The following is a 21,748-nucleotide window of genomic DNA, read 5'->3' as shown; positions in this document are numbered from 1 at the left end:
CCTTATATTTTAGCCAAAAAGCCACCTCCCAAACGAACCCTAAGTTCCTGTTCAGGTAACTAGTGTGATATACACTATGTTAAGTTTGTTGAATATATATACATACATAAATAGTGTTGTCTATTTCTTTTCACAATAGCAGTTCCTCCTTGTTCACATCTATACTTTTCCTCGAACAAATCAAGTGTGATAATTATATTTGTTGGTTAGCCCGGCCTTTACTAGACTAGTGTTGCTCCCTTTTGGATAGCCACATATGTGGTTGAAAAAGCCAAGTCTATGCTTCTTGTTAATTAGCTGGTTTGGCCTTTTTAAATTGCGTCATTATGTAGTGACTCATAATCGTGGATGTTAGTGACTCGTATGTTCGCAAAAGTCTGATGTGGCGACCTCAAATAGCTGCAACTACCATATCTAACTTTTACCATGTAGATCCATGTCTGACTATCATGCACATTACAATGTCGAACATGGTAAAGGAGGCGACATGTGGAGTGTCAATTGTTTCATTGCTTACCTGAAGTTCAGGTTGATAGTGTTATGGTTTAAGCAAAACTTCTTTTTATTATCAATTAAAGACTTTGAAGTCAACATGATTATCTTTACTTTTTACTTTAAATAGTTATGCACCCATGTGCTCATATGGTTTGTGGTTTTTGAATTTATATATATATATATATATTTACTTCCTTGCAGGATGCTTTGAGAACTTTCTTGTTGCGGAAGCTTGATAATCTTGCAAAAGATGATAAATGCCAAATAACTATGATTTCTACATGGGCAACTGAATTATACCTGGACAAGGTTTTGCTTACGAGATAACTTATCTATCTTATTATTCTGCTACGTTGTTTTAATTTGATGTCTTACACTACAAGACTTCTTCTCACATCGGTGTACCAAAGCCAGTGGTTGCAATAATTTTGGTGATTATTGTGCTCGAGTTGTACATCTATTGGAGTGTTTTTAACACGTTTATCATAAACTACATGATTATGAAGCACGGGTGCGGGTATAGGTACGATACTGGTATGCCGATACGGCAAATTCTTAAAAAAAATAAGTTACGGATACGGGTGGGGTACGCCAATTGTTTTATTTTTATTTTTTATATTTAATTTATAGCTAAACATCCAACATATAAATCAAAGTTTCAATATCAAAACTAAAAAGAGAACTTGTCTAAAAAATTATATAATTCTTTCTTTTTATTTTCTTTTTTGATTGTCTAAAACATGATACAAAAGAGAGCAAAACCTTGACTCATGGGTAAAGGGTGTTGAAAATAAATTACTTGATGATTTTCGAAGTTGAAAGAAGAATAATAAAGGCTGCAACAAATTCTAGTAGCTGCAAAAAAAAAAAAAAAAAAAAAAAAAAAAAAAAAAAAGAAAAAGAAACACCTTGCCGTACCCAGATGTATTTGCTATACCTAGCATGTATTTGCCGTACCCAGTACGAGTATTGTCATACCGGTACGTGTACCTGCACCCGGTACTCGTACAACACCATTTTTGGAGTACCCGTGCTTCAGAGCTACATGACAATTGACCATTTTAATATAACTTTAGTTTGTACATTTTTATTTTAGATCAATCGACTTCTCCTTGAAGATGACACTGCTTTGGAGAATCGTAGTTCGGAGTACCACTCAATCATTAAAGAGTTCAGAGCTTTTCTTTGTGACTGCAAGGATGTATTGGATGAGGCGACTACAATGAACCTCTTAGAAAGGTAAATTCTATTTTGTAATGTTGAGATATCCTTGTCAGGTCCCATCCCTGGAGGTTTGATAGCACCTTCCCTATAACTTGACATGACAAACACCTGTTATCTTTAATTTATCATTAAACTATAATTAAATTGAACAAAGATAAAATGTACCACTGATATAAAACAAAAACTGATGTGCACAACACAATACCATAGGCACAAAATGCTAGGGTAAGTAACCTTGGCACAACCCACATCTATACAATGAACTAAACCAAATAAAACCAAAGCCTTCTCTCCCAGTTAATTGGGGTCGGCTTTGTGTTTACAATGATTATATCATTCTTTCTTATCATTGCATCTACTGGTCAAACCATCTTATTATACATGACTGAACCATCTTAATGTGTTTGTTTTTAATTTATCTTTAACCGGTGCTGCTACTATCATTTCACGAATGTGATCATTTGTTGGACCAAAATGTCTTCTTTCCATGCAATGGGCTTGTGGGCTTCACCTGAGGCTTACAAAGTGGATAATTATTTTCTATCCAATTACGGGCTGCACCATTATCTTCTCTTCATATTTCTAATTTAGTGTTAATTCCTTAATTTCATTTACTATGGGACATCATCCTGAATGTGTTTAGTTAATTTATCCATGAATAGGAATCTTCCTTGTTAATTGGGATTCATAAATTTGAATGTCATGCTTTTCTTCATTGTTTCATTAGTATGGTTCCACTATCCATTACGAAGAAGAAAACTTTCTTTTGACATTTGAAATTTATGGATGAAAAATGTTTTTTGCAATTGGACTTTGGCATGCTTCACTTCCCAATTTTGTTTTCCTACTTTCGCGAGTAATAAATTTTTGAACTAGTTGGAATGATGCTTTTCATTTATCCCTTTTTGATCTTATTTTTTTAGTTGACATAGATGGAGTTATTTTTAATTAGATGATAATTGCTTCCAACCTTTTTACTTGGGATGTCTATTGCCTATTGAGCTAATTACATGTAAGACATACATGTGGAATTTTGCATTATGTTGTCGTTCTTGTCTCCACCATTTTAATCATTGTTTCCTAAGACTTGCTGTCTATGATGCATTATTGTGATTGTATAAGACTAGTGCTTATTACTTAAATGTGTAACTGTTTCTCAATATTCTTCTGTCAGAGTATTCTAAAATGGTTTTACTTTAATCTTTTTTAAAGTTATTTTGTTTTCCAATTTATAGCAGTTATGGGAGAGTTGATGAGTTGGTATATTTTGCGAGTCTCAAGGAGCAATATGAGATTGTGGTTCATCATTATATCCAGGTGCTTTGGTATTCCATTTTCTTTTTATTTGGGAGTATGTCATAATGTGTGTTCATATATTTTGGTGAGGTCCATACTCAAGAATTAACATTTTAGTAAGATCCATAATCAAAATTGAATTTCTCAAATCAACATTATAATTTTTGTAAGGTACATTCTCAAAATTAAAGTTCCTTAACACGGTGAAATTTCACATACCCACCAACTGCCCAATTATATGCATTCAACTACTTTACCGTGTACATAATTACGAAAAACCCTCAAGTCTAACTTTACCATTTTACCCCATGGGTTCAAATTACCATTTTACCCCTAGTTTTACGTACAAGCCTAACATATTAATAAGTTTGGTTTTCAAGAGCCTTCAAAAGCCACACACACAAAATAAGGCGATGAATTTTGTAAAAGCTCTTATAAAATTGTAACTTTTGTGAGAAACCATGTCTAATTCAATTCAAGTGTGTTCCAATTTCATACTTTACCCCAAGTTAACCCCACTTTCCATGTGATTCAAAAATGACATGCTCTAGGTGAAACTCAATTCTTGCTATCATAAATTCATATGATATGGAGATAACCTTGTTTTAATATTAAATTTTTGGTCAAAATGACAAAAGTAAATGGGAAATGATTCATATGGCTTTTACACAGTTCGTTTACTAATTTCACAAAAATCTCCATTTGCTTCTTTTTATTAATTTGAGCTTCCATTTTGTTACCCCCTTTTTTTTTGTACTGAGCTTAGCAAGGAGAAGCGAAGAAAGCATTGGAAGTGCTTCAAAAACCTGCTGTGCCCATAGATCTTCAGGTAAGGGCTAATCTCGATTATTTGAGTCAAGGTTGGGCAATTTTGTCTATTTATTTATTTTGTATAATAATGACTGACCACAGCTTCACTTGCCATCTTTTATTATTATTATTATTTCATTTACTGCCAAAGCTGCTATTTGTCTACATGATATTGCAACAGGCAAACAGCTGTTCATCTACAATCTGTTAAACCATTATATTGTTGAAAAAGTTAACAAATTGTGTTTGCCATGCAGTACAAGTTTGCTCCAGACCTCATCATGCTTGATGCATATGAAACTGTGGAGTCATGGATGACAACAAAAAACCTGAACCCAAGGAAGTTAATTCCTGCAATGATGCGTTATTCAAGTGAACCTCATGCAAAGTAAAGTTCTCCCCAGTTTGAAATTATGGCAAAAGATTGTTGTTTTTTTATAAATCAGACTGAAAGCATAAGTGCTTCTTTAATCATTACAATACTCCAGCTATTTAGGGAATTTAGTTAAAGGTGGATATGATCATTTGATTGTTGAATAATGTCATACTCAGTTTATTTCAATGGTTAGTCTAAATGCAGTTGCACATACAATATGTTGTGCTGCAATTACTGGCAGTTAAAGTTTCAAACCATTTTGCCATGCATTTGGTTTCTTATCCCATGGATTCAGCACAGTTGATCTGCTGCTGTGATGATAGTTTCTATTGTTGGTCGTTTGGTAAAAACTAGATTTTTTAAGGATTTTATTTCTTGTTTTCTACAATTGTGGTACCTTTCAAGGATATATGCAGAACATAATTTGCTATTGTGGTCCAGAAAGTGGGGTTCAGTCAGTGCAAGATACTTGTTTGTTCCCCCAAACATGTAGGGCACCAAACCTAGCATAACCAATTTTAATTTCCAGTGAGTTCATTTGTTACATTAATGTTTGGATGTAATCTGTGCTATGATTTAAACATGTTGGAACCATTTACTCTATTAAATTACCTGTTTTTCCTCTTTCTTATATGCATATATATATATATATATAGTATGAACGAATAGAAGAGAATGAAATATTTGCAAAAGTCACAATGAAACACTAATATTTATGTACCAAGGGCAGCTACATCATTTACATCATCAGGCAGGAGTTATGATTGATGGATACCTTCTGCTAATAAGTTGGTAGGATCTGTATCGGATCTATTTCCTTTTTGTTGATTGGATTATACATTTTACGTGTCTTTCATTCTGTTAGAAGTCATGGTGATCAGTTTTCTTGTTACCATATACCATAAAACAGGAATGAAACCCATGAAGTAATAAAATATCTGGAGTTTTGCGTTCACCGTTTGCAAAATGAGGATCCTGGAGTTCACAGCTTGTTGCTCTCTCTGTATGCGAAGCAGGTTGTTTTTCTCACTCAAAAGCTTAACAAAGTTTCTGCAAACGGTTTTCTTTATCTTATAGTTTCATATAGTGGTTCACAACCTTTACAATATGTTTGGTTTCAATACTACTTTATAACTACATTGAATCCATAGTGATGTTGATAATTGATTGGTTGAATACATGTTTATATTGTTGCCCGCTGTAAGTATACATATGGAATGAGATTTATAGACATTTATGGTGAGAAGTTTGAAAATTTGTGGTCGGAAATTAAAGTGAAAATTTACTGCTGTGTTGATGGAAATGTTTATGGTCTTGCAACAACAGCCGGCACGACTCTAGCATCCTAAAACCTTCTGTGAAAAAGGATCTAAAAATTAGATACAGGTACGGGGGATATGTCCTCTAATTGGAAAAATAAATAAATTTATATATGCAAAGTAAAATTTATTCTTGATATATCATATTAGATACAATGATTTTACTATAATTTTATTTATTAGCAATGCAAAATACAAAATACAATGATTTTACAAAAAATTTAATATACATGCAATGATTTTACTCCAAATTTTATTTTTTTTCCTCCTCCCAAAAAAAAAAAAAAAAAAAAAAAACTAAGTAGTATCTGTTTCGAAATAGAAGGATCGGATTTGTATCCTGTACCTATGTCCTGTCATGTTGACATGGGTACTTCACCAAAACTGAAAGTCCATGTAAAATAGGTTGATTTTTACAACTGGACTTTTGGATATATTTTATTTGCCTTAGCTACCTGGACTGCTTCTGTAGATCTTTACAGTGTCATGAAGCTATATATATAAATGGGTAAGCTAATGAAAATATAATCTGAACTCAATATGCTGTATTGAGGTTCTTTTTTTTTTTGGTTCTCTCACTTCCATGGTGATTTATGATGAGTGCAGATGGGACAGTCTCACAAGCTTTAATTCCCAAGGTGATATTGGGCAGTGGCAGAAGTGGTATTATGTGCTGATTTTATGGTTAGATGCTTGTAAAATTTTGAGCTTTTTAAGGATTATGATATTATATAGAAGGAATTAAAGTTTGGGTCTTGTTAAAGAAGGATGAACGAGAATTGAGGGCTGTTCTTGGTGCTTTGAACAGTACCATGAGCTGTACCCTTTGCTGATTTTGGCTACTTTTATGTGGATTGCAGTAGGACTAAAGGAAAGATGGACTAGGCATGTCCATTGATATTTTAAAGGTAAAGCAAAAGGGCGATCATGTCTGGCTGTGGGCTTTAAAAGGCTACTGAAGTGTAGAAAGTAGAAGGAAAGTGTAGAAAAAAAATGCTAGATGTCATATGTAGATTCCAATAGGAATATACAGAATTGGGGCTAGAATTGCATCACACAATCCTCAAATAGCATAACTATTAAATTTACTTTTAACTTATTCTCTACTTAACTAAAAGCATTGCATAGCTATGTTGAATTGGGTAATGAATCCACATACAGAAGCTAAAGAATTTGGCACCATTTGAATCAACTAAAAACCATATACAAAGACCCAACAGCTTAATTTGGAGTAATACCACATGGTGATGACTTCAGCCCACTTCAGCACATCTTGCAGTCAAATTCGACCTTTGAAACAGAAAACAAATTAAAAAATTGGCTAAATTCATGCCTGACCTAAACAATCATAAGTGTATGTGGTTCTGATGCTAATTTTAAAGTTAATTTCTTTGATTTTACTCCTTGTTGAGCCTCAAACGGAGCATGTCACCTGAATGCTTGGTAGGCAATATGGGTAGCTCCTTGCTGCTATTGTATATACAGTGATGTTAAAGTTGTCTCTCTTTATAACTCATTTAATCTCCTCATATTGCTATTATTGAAACATATTATTTTTTATTTTATGTAGTTATCTTTTATTTTAGGATTACCATTGTGTCCAAGTAGATTTTTGTTTAAATACTCTAGGATTGCCAGTTTGGAGCATGTTTCTGGTATTTAAGAGGGAGAATAGGTTGAATATATATATGTTATATATTCCAGATCAAGGAAATTACTGTGAATGTTTTGACTTAATAATGTAGTAATGCTTTCTATTTGTTTTGTTGCATTTGCAATATCTGATATTGTCTTTGTTATGTTTTGGGCCTTTTGGTACATGTTTGGAATATTCATGTTACAAATGGAGACACACATATCAAATGGAATTTTATACTAGTCAGTAAGTTTGAAAATTGAGGTGGCCCAATACCAAATTTAATAAATGCAGATTTGTAGATTCATTAGCAGAATGGTTCTCATGTAAGGAAAATGGGTGTTGTCATGGAATTTCACTTGTTCAAGATGCTCATGTTCCAATAGAATTGAGTTCAACTGGTGTATTTTTTTGGGGATATTTGTAGGCTGTATGGGATTTGAGGAGAACGTATAATCTCTAGTTACAATTGCATCGTGACATTGAACTTTCATCTTACAAATTTATTTAAGACATTTTTTCTTCAAAAGATCTATCTATTTACATATAACCAGTGAGATTATTGCATGATTTTTCCCTCCACAAAAACAAGTAATGAATGCTTAAAATGCATCTCAGTCTGATATTAGTTTTCCTTCCATGTCACAATTAGGAGGATGACAGTGCCCTTCTTCGTTTCCTGCAATGCAAGTTTGGCAAAGGACAGCTTAGCGGCCCTGAATTCTTCTATGATCCCAAATATGCCCTGCGCCTTTGCCTTAAGGAAAAGCGGATGAGGGCTTGTGTTCATATATATAGCATGATGTCCATGCATGAAGAAGCAGTTGCTCTTGCTCTACAGGTAGTATTATTATCCAATTGGGTTGGTTGTGTTCTTTGGTTCTTTGATTTCCCTCCAATCCCCCCACCCCCTTCTTCTCTTCAGCAGTAATGGCATTCTTCATACATTACCTTGTTTTTGCCTAACATAAGTTGTACGCTTTATGGCAATAACATTTGTTCCTTATTTGACTAGAAACCACATGGTCATGTGATTGTTTGAATCATACAATTTTAATAATGGCACATGAAAAAGATTCATTCTGGAATGTTTATGTTTTTATTGGTGTACATAAAGAGGGCATGGGAAAAACCACATCCTGCAGGTGCTTTTTGATGGGTCCATTGTAAATGGACATTGAACTGAAGATGTTCAAGTAGTGATACAAAGTTCACTTAATTGGTTGCATGGATGTGACTAAATTAGCTCTCTATGGTGGATAAAATTTAAATTTACCAAATTTCACCAGTTTTATTTTGTTACCATTATTCTACTTTACATAACTGTTATATTGTACTTTACCACAAAAAAGAAAAAAAAAAAACAAGAAGCTGTTAAATTGTTAATCACCAACTGTCTAGCATCTTTTACATGATTTGGCAGTTAACCTTCCAATATTATTATGGTTCACCTTTTTGGAATGATCAGTTTAATTTCTAATGGGTTTTTCCAAATATTTTCATGTGCCAGTGGGGCAACTGATTATGTTCAAAATGGGATCAATTTTACAATCAGTTACGATCAGAATGGCTGGATGATCATTGGGGTTCTATAACCATCGAATCTGTGCCCTTCCCCAATTCCCCCTTGTTTCCCATATACTTTCTGGAGTCTTTAAACTAGATTGAAATTGGTTGGCTGAAAAGCTTTAAATTGAGATGAGTTGTCAGTTGCCTTGTATCTTTGCTATGGGTCTATTAAACTTATATTTCTTTAATTCTTTTGTCTATGAGTGTTGCAAGATTTGATCAACTTAGAAAATATGAGGAAGAAGAACTCCGAAAATATGAGGAAGAAGGAATATATTTCTGTTATATTCAAAACTTCTTATTTTACAAGACCAAATGACACTCCTTATATAGGAGATATTACAAACATCATTATAACCCATTATATGCCACTTACATATTATATATTACCACTATCTACCACTATCTACCACTATCATATTATATACATGCCACTATCTACCACCAACACCACTATCATATTCTATACATGCCACTATCTACCACCAACACCACTATCATATTCTATACATGCCACTATCTACCACCAACACCACTATCATATTATATGCATTAACACAAATTTCCAGCACTCCCCCTCAAGCTGGTTTGAAGATATCTTCCATAGCCAGCTTGCTAGTCAGCTTATCAAATTGCTTCTTGTGTAGTCCCTTCGTTAGCACATCAGCTAATTGTTCACCTGTTGGAAGGTAGGTCATACAGATTATGCCAGCATTGATTTTCTCCTTGATGAAATGTTTATCCACTTCTATATGTTTTGTGCGATCATGTAGAACTGGATTATGAGCTATAGATATAGCTGCTTTGTTGTCACAATAGACCTTCATAGGTGTCGGGTGAGAAAGCTTTAATTCTTCAAGAATTCTTTTAATCCACATTACTTCACAGATTCCATGGGCAACAGCTCTGAACTCTGCTTCTGCACTACTTCTAGCTACCACATTCTGTTTTTTACTCCGCCATGTAACTAGGTTCCCACCTACAAAGGAGCAGTATCCGGATGTTGATCTCCTGTCTGTAACACTTCCTGCCCAGTCTGCATCTGTGTATACTTCAACTTGAAGATGTCCATGTTTCTTGAACAGTAAGCCTCTCCCTGGAGTTCCTTTCAAATATCTTAAGATCTTATAAACGGCCTCAAAGTGCTCTGCCCCTGGTGAGTGCATGAACTGACTTACCATGCTGACTGCAAAGGCAATATCAGGCCGCGTATGAGACAAGTAAATCAATTTCCCGACAAGTCGCTGATATTGTTCCCTCTCTTTGACTTTTTCAGCCTTAGCAGCTTGTAACTTCAAGTTAGGCTCGATCGGAGTCTCCACCATCTTACAACCAAGCATACCTGTTTCTCCAAGGAGATCAAGAACATATTTTCTCTGATTAACGAATATACCTTCCTTGGATCTTGCAAATTCCATTCCGAGGAAATACTTGAGAGCTCCCAGATCCTTAATGTGAAATTCTTTTGCGAGTTTCTCTTTGAGGGCTGCTAACTCTGCTTCATCATTACCAGTTAAAATGATGTCATCAACATAAACAATCAAAATTGCAATTTTACTGTTTTTTGAATGTTTATAAAATATTGTGTGATCTGCTTGACTCTGCGAGAAGCCACAACTGATAACTGCCTTCCCAAAGCGTTCAAACCACGCTCTTGGTGATTGTTTGAGTCCGTATAATGACTTGTTCAATCTGCATACTCTGTCGCTTCCAAGTCTCTGCTCAAATCCCGGCGGTAGGCTCATGAACACCTCCTCTTCAAGATCACCATTGAGAAATGCATTCTTAATGTCAAGTTGATGTAGAAGCCAATCTGAATTTACTGCAAGAGATAACAGTACTCTGATGGAATTTATTTTAGCAACAGGAGCAAACGTCTCCTGATAGTCGATCCCATAAGTTTGAGTGAAGCCTTTAGCCACCAGTCTCGCCTTGTATCTCTCAACGCTTCCATCTGCGTTACATTTTATCGTAAACACCCATTTACACCCAACTGTTTTCTTGTCTTTGGGTAGATCAACTATCTCCCAAGTACCACTTCTCCTTAAAGCATTCATCTCCTCCATGACTGCTAATTTCCAATTCGGATCATCCAATGCTTCCTGTATATTTCTTGGAACAAACAAGTGTGAAATCCTAGATGTGAAAGCTCTATGGTTTTTAGACAGTCTTTGATAGGAGAGGTAATTTGCAATAGGATGTTTAATGCAATTTCGGACACCTTTCCTAATTGCTATAGGAACATCAAGGTCGGAAATAGAAGGAATAGGATTACCTAAAATTTCGATGCCAGAACTCGGGTGGACATTCGGGTCATTAGGATGGACATTCAGGTCATTATTCTTCAGATGAAATCGCTTCCTAGTATAAACCTGAAGCTCAGGATTTAGATCATTTTGTAGTACTTCTCCCCCTAAACAAGAATCTTCTTGACTAGGCACCATAGAACTTGGTTCTCCTAAGTGATCATTATCAGACAGATGTGGTTTTTGTGTAGGATAAATGACATTGGGGAGCGGGATAGAAATATCCCAAAAACGGTCTTCTACTCCACTTGTCTCCCCCTGAAGAGAAGTGTTGGGGAAATAGGATTTTGTTTCCACAAATGACACATCCATACTCACATGAAATTTCTTGGTTTGAGGATCGAAACACTTATACCCCTTTTTGTTTGAGGAATATCCCAAAAAAACACATTTTATAGCACGGGGGTCAAGTTTTGAACGAAATTGACTAGGAACATGAACATAGGCAGTACATCCAAAAACTTTGGCGGGTAAATCAGAAAACAACCTCGTGTCAGGAAAAAAAGCTTTGAGACAATCGAAAGGTGTTTTGTATGTTAACACCTTTGTAGGCATCCTGTTTATCAAATAAGAGGCTGTTAAAATTGCTTCACCCCATAAATATTTAGGAACATGCATGTAAAACATTATAGCACGTGCAACTTCAAGTAGATGTTTATTTTTTCGTTCTGCAATGCCATTTTGTTGAGGGGTATCCCGACATGTAGATTGATGAAAAATCCCCTTTTTTTCCAAAAACTCACCCAACTGCTCATTGAAATATTCTGTTCCATTATCAGAATGTAAAATACCAATTTTGGTTTGAAATTGGTTTTCAATCATATTGTAAAAATTTGTGAATAAATTTTTCACGTCAGATTTTTTGTTCATCAAATAAATCCAACATAAGCGGGTATGGTCATCAATAAATGTAACAAACCATCTTTTACCAGAAAGAGTAGTGATTTTAGAAGGGCCCCAAACATCACTATGAATCAAATAAAAAGGTTTGGAAGTCTGGTAAGGTTTTGGCAAATAAGTAGAGCGATGAAATTTTGCAAAAATGCAACTTTCACAATGAAAAGAAGAACAATCAATCCCTTTAAATAATTCTGGAAATAAATGTTTCAGATAAAGAAAACTAGGATGTCCTAGCCTATAGTGCCATAGCATTATTTTTTCTCGAACAGAGATTGAACTAGTACTATTAAAGCTCTGAGCTTTTTTATTACTAACAGGTACTTCATCAAAGTAGTAAAGACCTTCAAGCATCCTAGCACGCCCAATCATCATCCCCGAGTTCTGGTCCTGAAATTCACAATGGGATTCAAAAAATGTAACACGACAATTAGAATCCTTAGATAGTTTACTGACAGACAAAAGGTTACAGGCTAAGTTGGGGACGTGAAGAACAGCATTGAGATTAATTTTCTCAGTTAGTTTAATAAATCCTTTTCCTGCAATAGGTGAAAAACTACCATCGGCTATTCTGATTTTGTCATGACTAGGACAAGGGAAATAGGTACTAAATAAATGGGAAAAACTAGTCATGTGATCGGAGGCACCGGAATCTATGATCCACGGAGAGAAGTTTAGGCAAGAGAAGGCTTTAGGATTTCTACCTGTTTGTGCCAACAAAACACTAGGAGTACCGGATGAGGAGTTGGATTTTATCAGCTTTAAGAGTTGATCAATCTGCTCTTTGTTGAAGGGACCTGAATTGGCTTCATTAGCGGTAGGAAAGCCACGATTCTTCTCTCCTTGTTTGCTGCTTTTCCAGTTGACAGGTTTGCCATGGATCTTCCAACACGTTTCGCGTGTATGGCGAGGCTTGTTGCAAAAATCACACCAGACCCGTGGCTTATCATCAAACCTGCGCTGGTAATTTGCAGCCTTGTTGGCCGCAGCATCGCTAATTAAAGCAGAAATTTCAATTGATTCACCAGTACCTTTTTTCTTAAGCATGACGCTCCTTCGGCTCTCTTCCCTTCTGACTTCGGCAAATACTTCGCCAATGGATGGGAGAGGAGGTCTGCCAATAATTCTTCCTCGCACTTCATCGAACTCAATGTTGAGGCCGGCAAGAAACTTGTAAATACGGCTGTCTTCCACAGTTTTCTTGTGGTGGTTGCAGTCGTCAACCGATTTCCATTCGTATGTGTTGAAGATGTCAAGATCCTGCCACAACCTTTTCAACGAATTGAAATATTTGGTGACGGAATCATCTCCTTGACGAATCTCTCCCAACTTCAAAGTTAATTCGAAAACTTGAGATTGATTTCCTAGGTCAGAATACATCTGACTAACATTATCCCACAATTCTTGTACAGTAGGATAGCACATGTAATTAGAGCTTATATCCTCCTCCATAGAATTGACCAACCATGTCATAACCATGGAGTTTTCAGCGTCCCAACTGTCGAACAGCGGATCATTAACAGCAGGAGCCTTCTTGTCACCAGTGATGTAACCGATCTTTCCTTGCCCACGGATATACATCCGGACAGATTGTGACCAGCGGAGAAAATTATCACCATTTAGGCGGATGGTGGTGATTTGGACAGAGTGAGAGTTGGACGTTTTCACCGGAATGGCAGCGGCAGGGGTTGAAGTGGTTTCGGACGTGACTTCCGACATGGCTATGACGGTTTTAGGGCTGCTGCGTTTTTTGTTGCTCTGATACCAACTTAGAAAATATGAGGAAGAAGAACTCCGAAAATATGAGGAAGAAGGAATATATTTCTGTTATATTCAAAACTTCTTATTTTACAAGACCAAATGACACTCCTTATATAGGAGATATTACAAACATCATTATAACCCATTATATGCCACTTACATATTATATATTACCACTATCTACCACTATCTACCACTATCATATTATATACATGCCACTATCTACCACCAACACCACTATCATATTCTATACATGCCACTATCTACCACCAACACCACTATCATATTCTATACATGCCACTATCTACCACCAACACCACTATCATATTATATGCATTAACACAAATTTCCAGCAGATCATGTAACAGTTAGAAGGAATTGAGTGGTTGAGACTTGAGACATACTTTTAAAATGAGAAATGGACAAACTTACTTTGTGTCTAAAGGCTTGGAATTTAGTTTGCTGTCAATGTACTAAAGATGTATCTTGTGGCTAATTGTTTTTTTTGCTTAAAATATTTTGGTACAGTTTCTTATTCACTTGCTTGTTCTTGAAAACGTTAATGGTTATTTGTGCTCAAACACTGTAATCTTTTCAGAAATCTTGTATGCTGTTGTTTCATGGAGTTCTTCTTTCGGTGTGCTAGGTTGACCCAGAACTTGCTAAGGCTGAAGCTGACAAGGTTGAAGATGATGAAGACTTAAGGAAGAAGCTCTGGCTCATGGTTGCCAAACATGTTGTTGAACAAGAAAAGGGAACTAAAAGGGAAAACATTCGAAAAGCAATAGCATTTCTCAAGGAAACTGACGGGCTGCTAAAAATTGAGGATATTTTGCCCTTCTTTCCGGACTTTGCCTTGATTGATGACTTCAAGGTAACACTTTTTTACCTTTGTTTTTCACTTATAACTAGGCTAACATTTGTTTTCATGGAAGGAAATACTGAGTGCTAGATTTTGTTCTTATTTATTTATTTGTTGCTATCACAGTATCAAATTGTTGTGCTGCAATCAATGTAGTACTACATGTTCTAGTCATTCCATAGGCTTCCTTTCTTTATAATAGTGCCAAGTGCTCGTTTCTCATATAAACTTCAGAGGTTGCAATGTCTAAAAACAGTTTTATAACTGTATATTTTTTGAAATACATTATATGAAAAAATATCAATTTCGTAACTGTATCAATAGTTACTTTCATATTCCCTTTCTATATTCAATAAATTAAAAAGGTAAGTTTGTGTTTTGCAATATTAGGCTACCATTTTCTCTAGGTCACTTGTGGGGGACTGCAATTGGAATCATCACGAGAGAACGCAGGAATAATTTGTGAAAAGAACAATCACAAATATTTCTGTTTTGATTCGTATAGCATATAGTGGTGGCGACTAGGGGTCGCGGGGAGGCGCTAGTTGTGGCAATCGCATGAAGGGCAGGGAGGGGCTGGGGTTGGCCGGAGGGTTGGTGGTGGTAGGGCAGAGTCGCGCAGTGGTGGCCAGCAAGGGATGGTCAGTGTCAATTGTTGGAGAGGGAAGAGCAGGAGAGAAGAGGATGAAGGAAAATGAGAGTAGCTTGGTCAATTCAAGTAGTAGTTTCCACCCCTCGTTAATTATTTTTCCTTCTTCGCACCAGTATTACAATTTAAAAGCTCTTCTCTGATTTGAGATTATATTTCCTAATTCCAACTTATTTGTAATTTTCCCTTCTCTCTCTCTTTTTTTCCTAATGGACCACCCTTGGGTAAGGGTCAACCCTAGGTTGCCCATGAGAACTTTAAGGGTCAACTCTAGATTCCCTGGTTTTTCCGACTTGGCATTTCTTGACATGCTATGATGTATGTGCATTGTGAAAAAAATCTCTCTTTTTATTTGAATAGCTATGTGCCAAACCACATGTATCTGCTGCAAACTGTTTTTCCAATGCTTCCTGTGGGCATATGCTAAACTGTCTTCATCATCTGTCATTCAATTAAATTCTTTGATATGTTTGCAGGAGGCAATTTGCTCATCATTAGAGGATTACAACAAGCAAATTGAACAACTAAAACAGGAGATGAACGATGCAACACACGGTGCTGATAACATTAGAAATGATATCAGTGCACTTGCTCAACGATATGCTGTCATTGATTGTGACGAGGACTGTGGGGTAACAATATTCTTGATGTTATTTGCTATAGATCTTTCTTTCTTTTTTTTTTTTTTCTTCTAATGAACTATTATTTGCAAGAGATTGGAAATGTAATCTTTTACTTTAAGTTTGCTAGCCTTCGAAATGCTCCAAGTAGTTCCTCGGGATTTTTTATTTTAATTAGTACTAGTTTGTTAGGAATCTCTCAGTAGAAAAACTTGTCTATTTTATTTGTGTTCATTTTAGAGATATTTTTTCTTTCCTATTTTCTCTTTCAAGTAGGTTGATTTTTGGCTTGAGTAATTTTATAGTACTATACCGGAGCCTAGGAAGCACGGATATGGATATGGGTACGATACGATACGGATACGACGATACGGCAAAATTTGAAAAACTAGGATACAGGTATGGCGGGGATACGTTCGTAAAAAATGTTATTTTTACAATTTTTAGTAATGTAGCATGCATAAAAATAAAACTTAAACAAAAAATTTCAGCAATTTCAGCAATTCCAAAAATTCAAAAATTCAATAAAATTTCAGCAATTCAACAATTCAAAAAAAAAATATTAATGTAGTTAACCCTTTCAATAATAAAAAAAAAACCGCACAAGGCTCCCTTGATGTTGTCTTTTGAGAAAATAAAAAGTGGGTACTAGTAGCTTAGCTTAGTTGCAAAAAAAAGAAAAAAAAAAAAAAAATCAAAGGGGTTAGTTTAGTATAGTGAGAGGGAGAGACAGTGAGACTGAGTGAGACAGAGAGAGTGAGAGGGAGAGAGAGACCGAGTGAGAGGGAGAGAGAGTGAGATTGAGTGAAATTGAGCGAGAGGAGAGGAGAGGAGAGGAGAGATCGAGCAAGAGGGAGAGGGAGATAGAGAGAGAGAGAGGGAAAGATCGAGTGATAGAGACAGAAAAGCGAGAGAGTGAGAGTGAGCACGAGAGAGAGCGAGCTAGAGCGTGAGAATGAGAATGAGAGTGAGAGTGAGAGCAAGGGAGGATGAACCTTGATCGACTCCTCCTCCTCCTCCTTGCTGCTGTTCGAGAATGGCGAATGGCGAATGACGACTCCTTGATTGAGTGACAGAGACGACGACGACGACGACTCTTGCTCTGTTCGAGTTGTTGCTGCTTTGAGCTAGGGTTTGTTTTATTTTTTATAACTTTTGTTATTTTACACTTTGATCCATTATAAGTTTGTAAAATTATTTTTCACCCCGCCGTATCCCGAAAGTATCCCAAGCGTATCCCTAAAGTATCCTCACTTATCCCATATGTATCTGAATTTTTAAAAAAAAATAAAATAAAATTGGATACTTCTTTGCCGTATCTAATATATATTCCGCCGTATTGGACGCGTATCCGTATCCGATACATATCCGACATGCGTACGGGGGCCATTTCACAGCATCCGTGCTTCATAGACCGGAGCAATAAGAACTTCTAATGCACAATTGGTATTCTAGGAAATCCCCCCCACCCGCCCAGCGCCCGATTATTGTTTCAATTTCTTTGTCATCATATTTAGTTGACTTTCATCATTAGTTGACTTGTTGCATCTGTTTATTACTTGCGAGTTTCAGGTTTGTCAGAGGAAGATTCTAACTGCAAGTTGGGACCATCGGATGGCTAGGGGTTATACATCAGTAGGTGCAATGGCCCCTTTCTATGTCTTTCCATGTGGACATGCCTTCCATGCTCAATGCCTGATTGCCCATGTCACAAGGTGTACCCACCGAGATCAAGTAAGCTCTAGAATGATTTCATATACATTTATGTATATTTGTAAAGCTGATTGGGTGTTGATCCATATATCGTTGCTTTAAGTAATTTCATGGTTAAAGTGGCAATGCATGACAATAGGAGGTATTAAGATCCATTAAATCTTATGCTTAACTACACTTGGTACTTGCTCTTGCAAATGTACCACATAGAACTTAGTTAATATCCTCAAAATGGGGTATACTAAAGCAACATTGGCGGCCTACAACAAATTTGGTTTGCAGTGGTTGTTAAAAATAAAATTAGAAAGTTTTAATATGTTCTCATCATCTTGACAACAAATAGTTTTATTAAAATTGATTAAAAAAAATGTGACTACTTAAACACTTTTCCATCAGATGGGAAATAGAATGGCATATGATAACCCATTGTTCAACCCTTGCTCCCCCGGGGGGAGGGCGGCTCTTTGCTGGTGGCCTCCTTGCCCTGGGTGTAGGTGAATCCTTGAACAAAAAGTCTGAAATGCATTCTACCTTTTAAAATAATGACAATAAATTCGTATTGCATCTGTAAATCTTGCATTTTGCATCACTTATACTCATTATACCAGTGCGAAGGTCATGTATCCATTGAGGTGATCCTAGCTTTTTCTGGTAATGCCTGATTTAGTCATCATATGGCCTATAAGCTAGTTTTGGTTGTCTTACAAATGCCAAACAGAAGCTTATCCAGAAGGGCTCATAGCGTCCCACTTACAGCCCAAAACATAAGTATGAAATTGGCACCAGTGATACAATTTTAAATCTTAGTTCTGCATATGCCGATCAAGCTGAAATGACTATGTCCTTAACTAGATCAAAAGAAAAATGTGGTTACATTAGGGGTGTGCACGGGTTGGGTTGGGTTGGGTCGGGTTCACCCTAAACCCATCAACCGAACTGAATGCATCGGGTTCATGTTTATCTCAACCGATTTCGATCCATTTTGATTCGAAACCATATCTTTCCTCAACTGAAATCAGCAGTCGGTTAAGGTCAGTTTTGACAACATATGCATACAACACAAAAAATAGAGGACTTAAGATGTAGACAAAGATTCCAACGACGGTAGTGGTTTGAGGGGACAACTGTGATGGGGTTTTGAGGGAGAAGATTGTAGGGTAACGAGATTTGAGACCAAAGAAAGATAGATGGTATGAGGGAGATCAGAATTGATAACATGATTCATCACCACCACCAGTTGACCACTGTGATTCATCTGAAGCTTGAGTAACCAGCTTAGGGTTTGATAGAATATCATCCCCTATTTATAAATGAAGATTAGGGTTTACAAGATGAGACAATTACAAGTCGAGCCCTGAGGGCATAGACTAATTACAAACCACAAAAGCTCAGATTATAATATAATATGCTATCACTCCCCCTCAAGCTGGTGCGAAGATATCTCTCATGCCCAGTTTGCCTAATATGTCATGAAATGGTTTATTCCCAACCCCCTTGGTGAGAATATCAGCAAGTTGTTCACCAGATTTGACAAAAGAAGTACAAATGGTACCACTAGTGCGTTTCTCTTTAATGAAGTGGCGATCAATCTCAGCATGTTTTGTCCTGTCGTGTTGAACTGGATTGTGAGCGATGTTGATAGCGGCCTTATTATCACAGTATAACCGCATGGAGTCCGTCTGATCAATACCTAGATCACTCAACAATAACTTGATCCATAAAAGTTCACACATACCTTGTGCCATAGCTCTAAACTCAGCTTCTGCACTTGACCTGGCAACCACATTCTGTTTCTTACTCCTCCAAGTAACTAGGTTGCCTCCAACAAAAGTGCAGTACCCTGAAGTCGATCTCCTATCAATTACTGATCCAGTCCAGTCAGCATCTGTATAGGCTTCCACATGAAGATGATCATACTTTGAAAAATAAAGACCCTTATCAGGAGCAGACTTCAAGTACCTCAAGATTCTCATGACAGCCTCAAAGTGAATCTGATGAGGAGCATGCATAAACTGACTAACCACACTGACAGTAACAGCAATATCAGGACGGGAGTGAGATAGGTAAATGAGCTTACCCACTAATCGCTGATAGCTCCCCCTATCAACAGCTTCTCCTCCTTCACCATCCTCCAATTTCTGATTGGGTTCCAGTGGAGTGGCACATGCCTTGCAGCCAAGCATTCCAGTTTCCTTTAATAGGTCAAACACATATTTTCTCTGTGAGATAAATATCCCATCCCTAGAGCGAGCAACTTCAATTCCTAGAAAATACTTCAAGCTTCCCAAGTCTTTGATTTCAAACTCATTAGCTAAATATTTCTTCAACAGAGGTATTTCCCCACTATCATTGCCTGTAAGAACTATGTCATCTACATAAACAATAAGTGCTGTAGTCTTACCACGTGAGGAATGTTTCACAAACAAGGTGTGATTTGCCTGACTCTGTTTGAAGTCATATTTAAACATAGCCTGAATGAAACTCTCAAACCAAGCCCTTGGAGACTGTTTGGAACCATAAAATGACTTCCGAAGCTTGCATACTTTGCCTTCTGTCTGATGATCCTCAAAACCAGGAGGAATGTCCATATATACCTCTTCTTCGAGGTCACCATGGAGAAACGCATTATTGACATCAAACTGATAAAGCGGCCAATCTAGATTAGCTGCTAGAGAGAGAAGTACTCTGACTGAATTCATCTTAGCCACGGGTGCGAAGGTCTCTTGATAATCAATGCCATATGTCTGAGTAAACCCTTTTGCCACAAGTCTTGCCTTGTAACGCTCAATAAACTCATCTGCTTTGTGTTTCACAGTATATACCCATTTACATCTCACAGGTCGTTTGCCCGTAGGTAACTCAGACAATTCTCAAGTGGCATTCTTCCTAAGTGTTTTCATTTACTCAATCATGGCTAGTTTCTACTCAGAGGTAGCAAGAGCATCCTGAAAATGGTCAGGAATGCTAACAGAGGAAATATTGAACACAAACGCTCTATATGAGGATGACAAATGAGAGTAGGACACAAACTGTGAGATAGGATGTTGAGTACAAGATCACACACCCTTCCTCTTGGCAATAGGAACATCAAGATCAATGGACTCAAGAGATTCAAAGTTACCTAGACTCTCATCAGAAGCAGGAGATGGCAGTGGAGGAGCAGAAGTGGTCCCTTGTATCCAGTTAACTTGTTGTCTGTCTATGTCTCGGACATAAACATGCCCGTCCTTATCCTTGGTGACATTGGGTTCTACAGTCCTAATAGAAGAGGGTGGTACAAGAACAACTGGTTCCACCATAGGAAGCACAGTAGAAGAGGGTGGTGCAAGAACAATTGGGTCCACCATAGGAAGCACAGGACTCACTTCACACCAAGGCTACCCCGGAAATGAGGACGGTGACACCGGAGAGGACAAGAAATAGGACTGGGACTCAAAGAAAGTAACATCCATGGACACAAACCACTTACGAGAAGAAGGGTGGTAACATTTATACCCCTTTTGAGTAGGAGAGTAGCCAAGGAAAACACATTTGAGAGAGCGAGGGTCCAACTTACCACGGGAAGGAGAGTGATTATGAACAAAACAGACACAACCAAAAATTTTGGGAGGAATAGAAAACAAGGACTGAGAACCTAGGAGGACGTGAAGAGGAGCTTGTTTTTGCAGGACCTGGGTAGGGAGACGATTAATAAGATGGGCAACGGTGAGAACAGCGTCGCCCCAATAGGGCCGAGGCACACTCATAGAAAAACACATGCACCGAGCCATGTCAAGAAGATGCCGATTCGTGCATTTCGCCACCCCATTTTGTTGAGGGGTATTGGTGCAAGATGTCTGGTGGATAATGTCATGAGAAGAGAAATATTGTCCTAACCCAGAATCTATATATTCCCCGCCATTATCAGAACGAAATAGTTTGACAGTGGCCCCAAACTGAGTACAAATCATCTTATGAAAATTGCGAAACACAGAGAAAACCTCACTCTTATCTTTCATGAGATACACCCAAGTAGTACGAGAAAAATCATCAATAAATGTAACAAATCATCGATGACCTTTTATAGACATAACACGAGAAGGACCTCAAATATCAGAATGTATTAATGAAAAATGAACTAAACTTTTATTCAAACTGTGAGCAAAAGAAACTCAGTATTGTTTTTCAAGTTGACAAGACTCACAAAGAAAGTCAGACACATGATGATTTGCGAAA

General features: G+C 37.0%; 1 protein-coding gene across 5 annotated transcripts in view; it reads left to right on the top strand.

Moving 5' to 3' along the window:
- The window catches only part of LOC114260880 (vacuolar sorting protein 18), a 44,629-nt gene that overhangs the window by 18,203 nt on the left and 4,678 nt on the right, over window positions 1-21,748 (top strand). For 2 of the 5 annotated variants that reach the window (XM_082874486.1, XM_082874488.1), the window contains exons 12-21: window positions 697-804; window positions 1,592-1,734; window positions 2,958-3,036; window positions 3,782-3,844; window positions 4,083-4,213; window positions 5,112-5,217; window positions 7,809-7,997; window positions 14,336-14,563; window positions 15,677-15,832; window positions 17,393-17,554. In XM_082874486.1, the coding sequence (XP_082730612.1) occupies window positions 697-804; window positions 1,592-1,734; window positions 2,958-3,036; window positions 3,782-3,844; window positions 4,083-4,213; window positions 5,112-5,217; window positions 7,809-7,997; window positions 14,336-14,563; window positions 15,677-15,832; window positions 17,393-17,554 (1,365 nt within the window). Of the gene's footprint in view, window positions 1-696; window positions 805-1,591; window positions 1,735-2,954; window positions 3,037-3,781; window positions 3,845-4,082; window positions 4,214-5,111; window positions 5,218-7,808; window positions 7,998-14,335; window positions 14,564-15,676; window positions 15,833-17,392; window positions 17,555-21,748 lie in introns of all 5 variants that reach the window. The other 3 variants (XM_082874487.1, XM_082874485.1, XM_082874489.1) reach the window with 2 other exon arrangements.

This window comes from Camellia sinensis, chromosome 6, assembly GCF_055761805.1.
Source record: "Camellia sinensis isolate YWXY chromosome 6, ASM5576180v1, whole genome shotgun sequence".
NCBI classification, from domain to species: Eukaryota; Viridiplantae; Streptophyta; class Magnoliopsida; order Ericales; family Theaceae; genus Camellia; species Camellia sinensis.
Note: the sequence above shows the minus strand (reverse complement) of the source record. Positions and strands in the feature narration are given on the sequence as shown.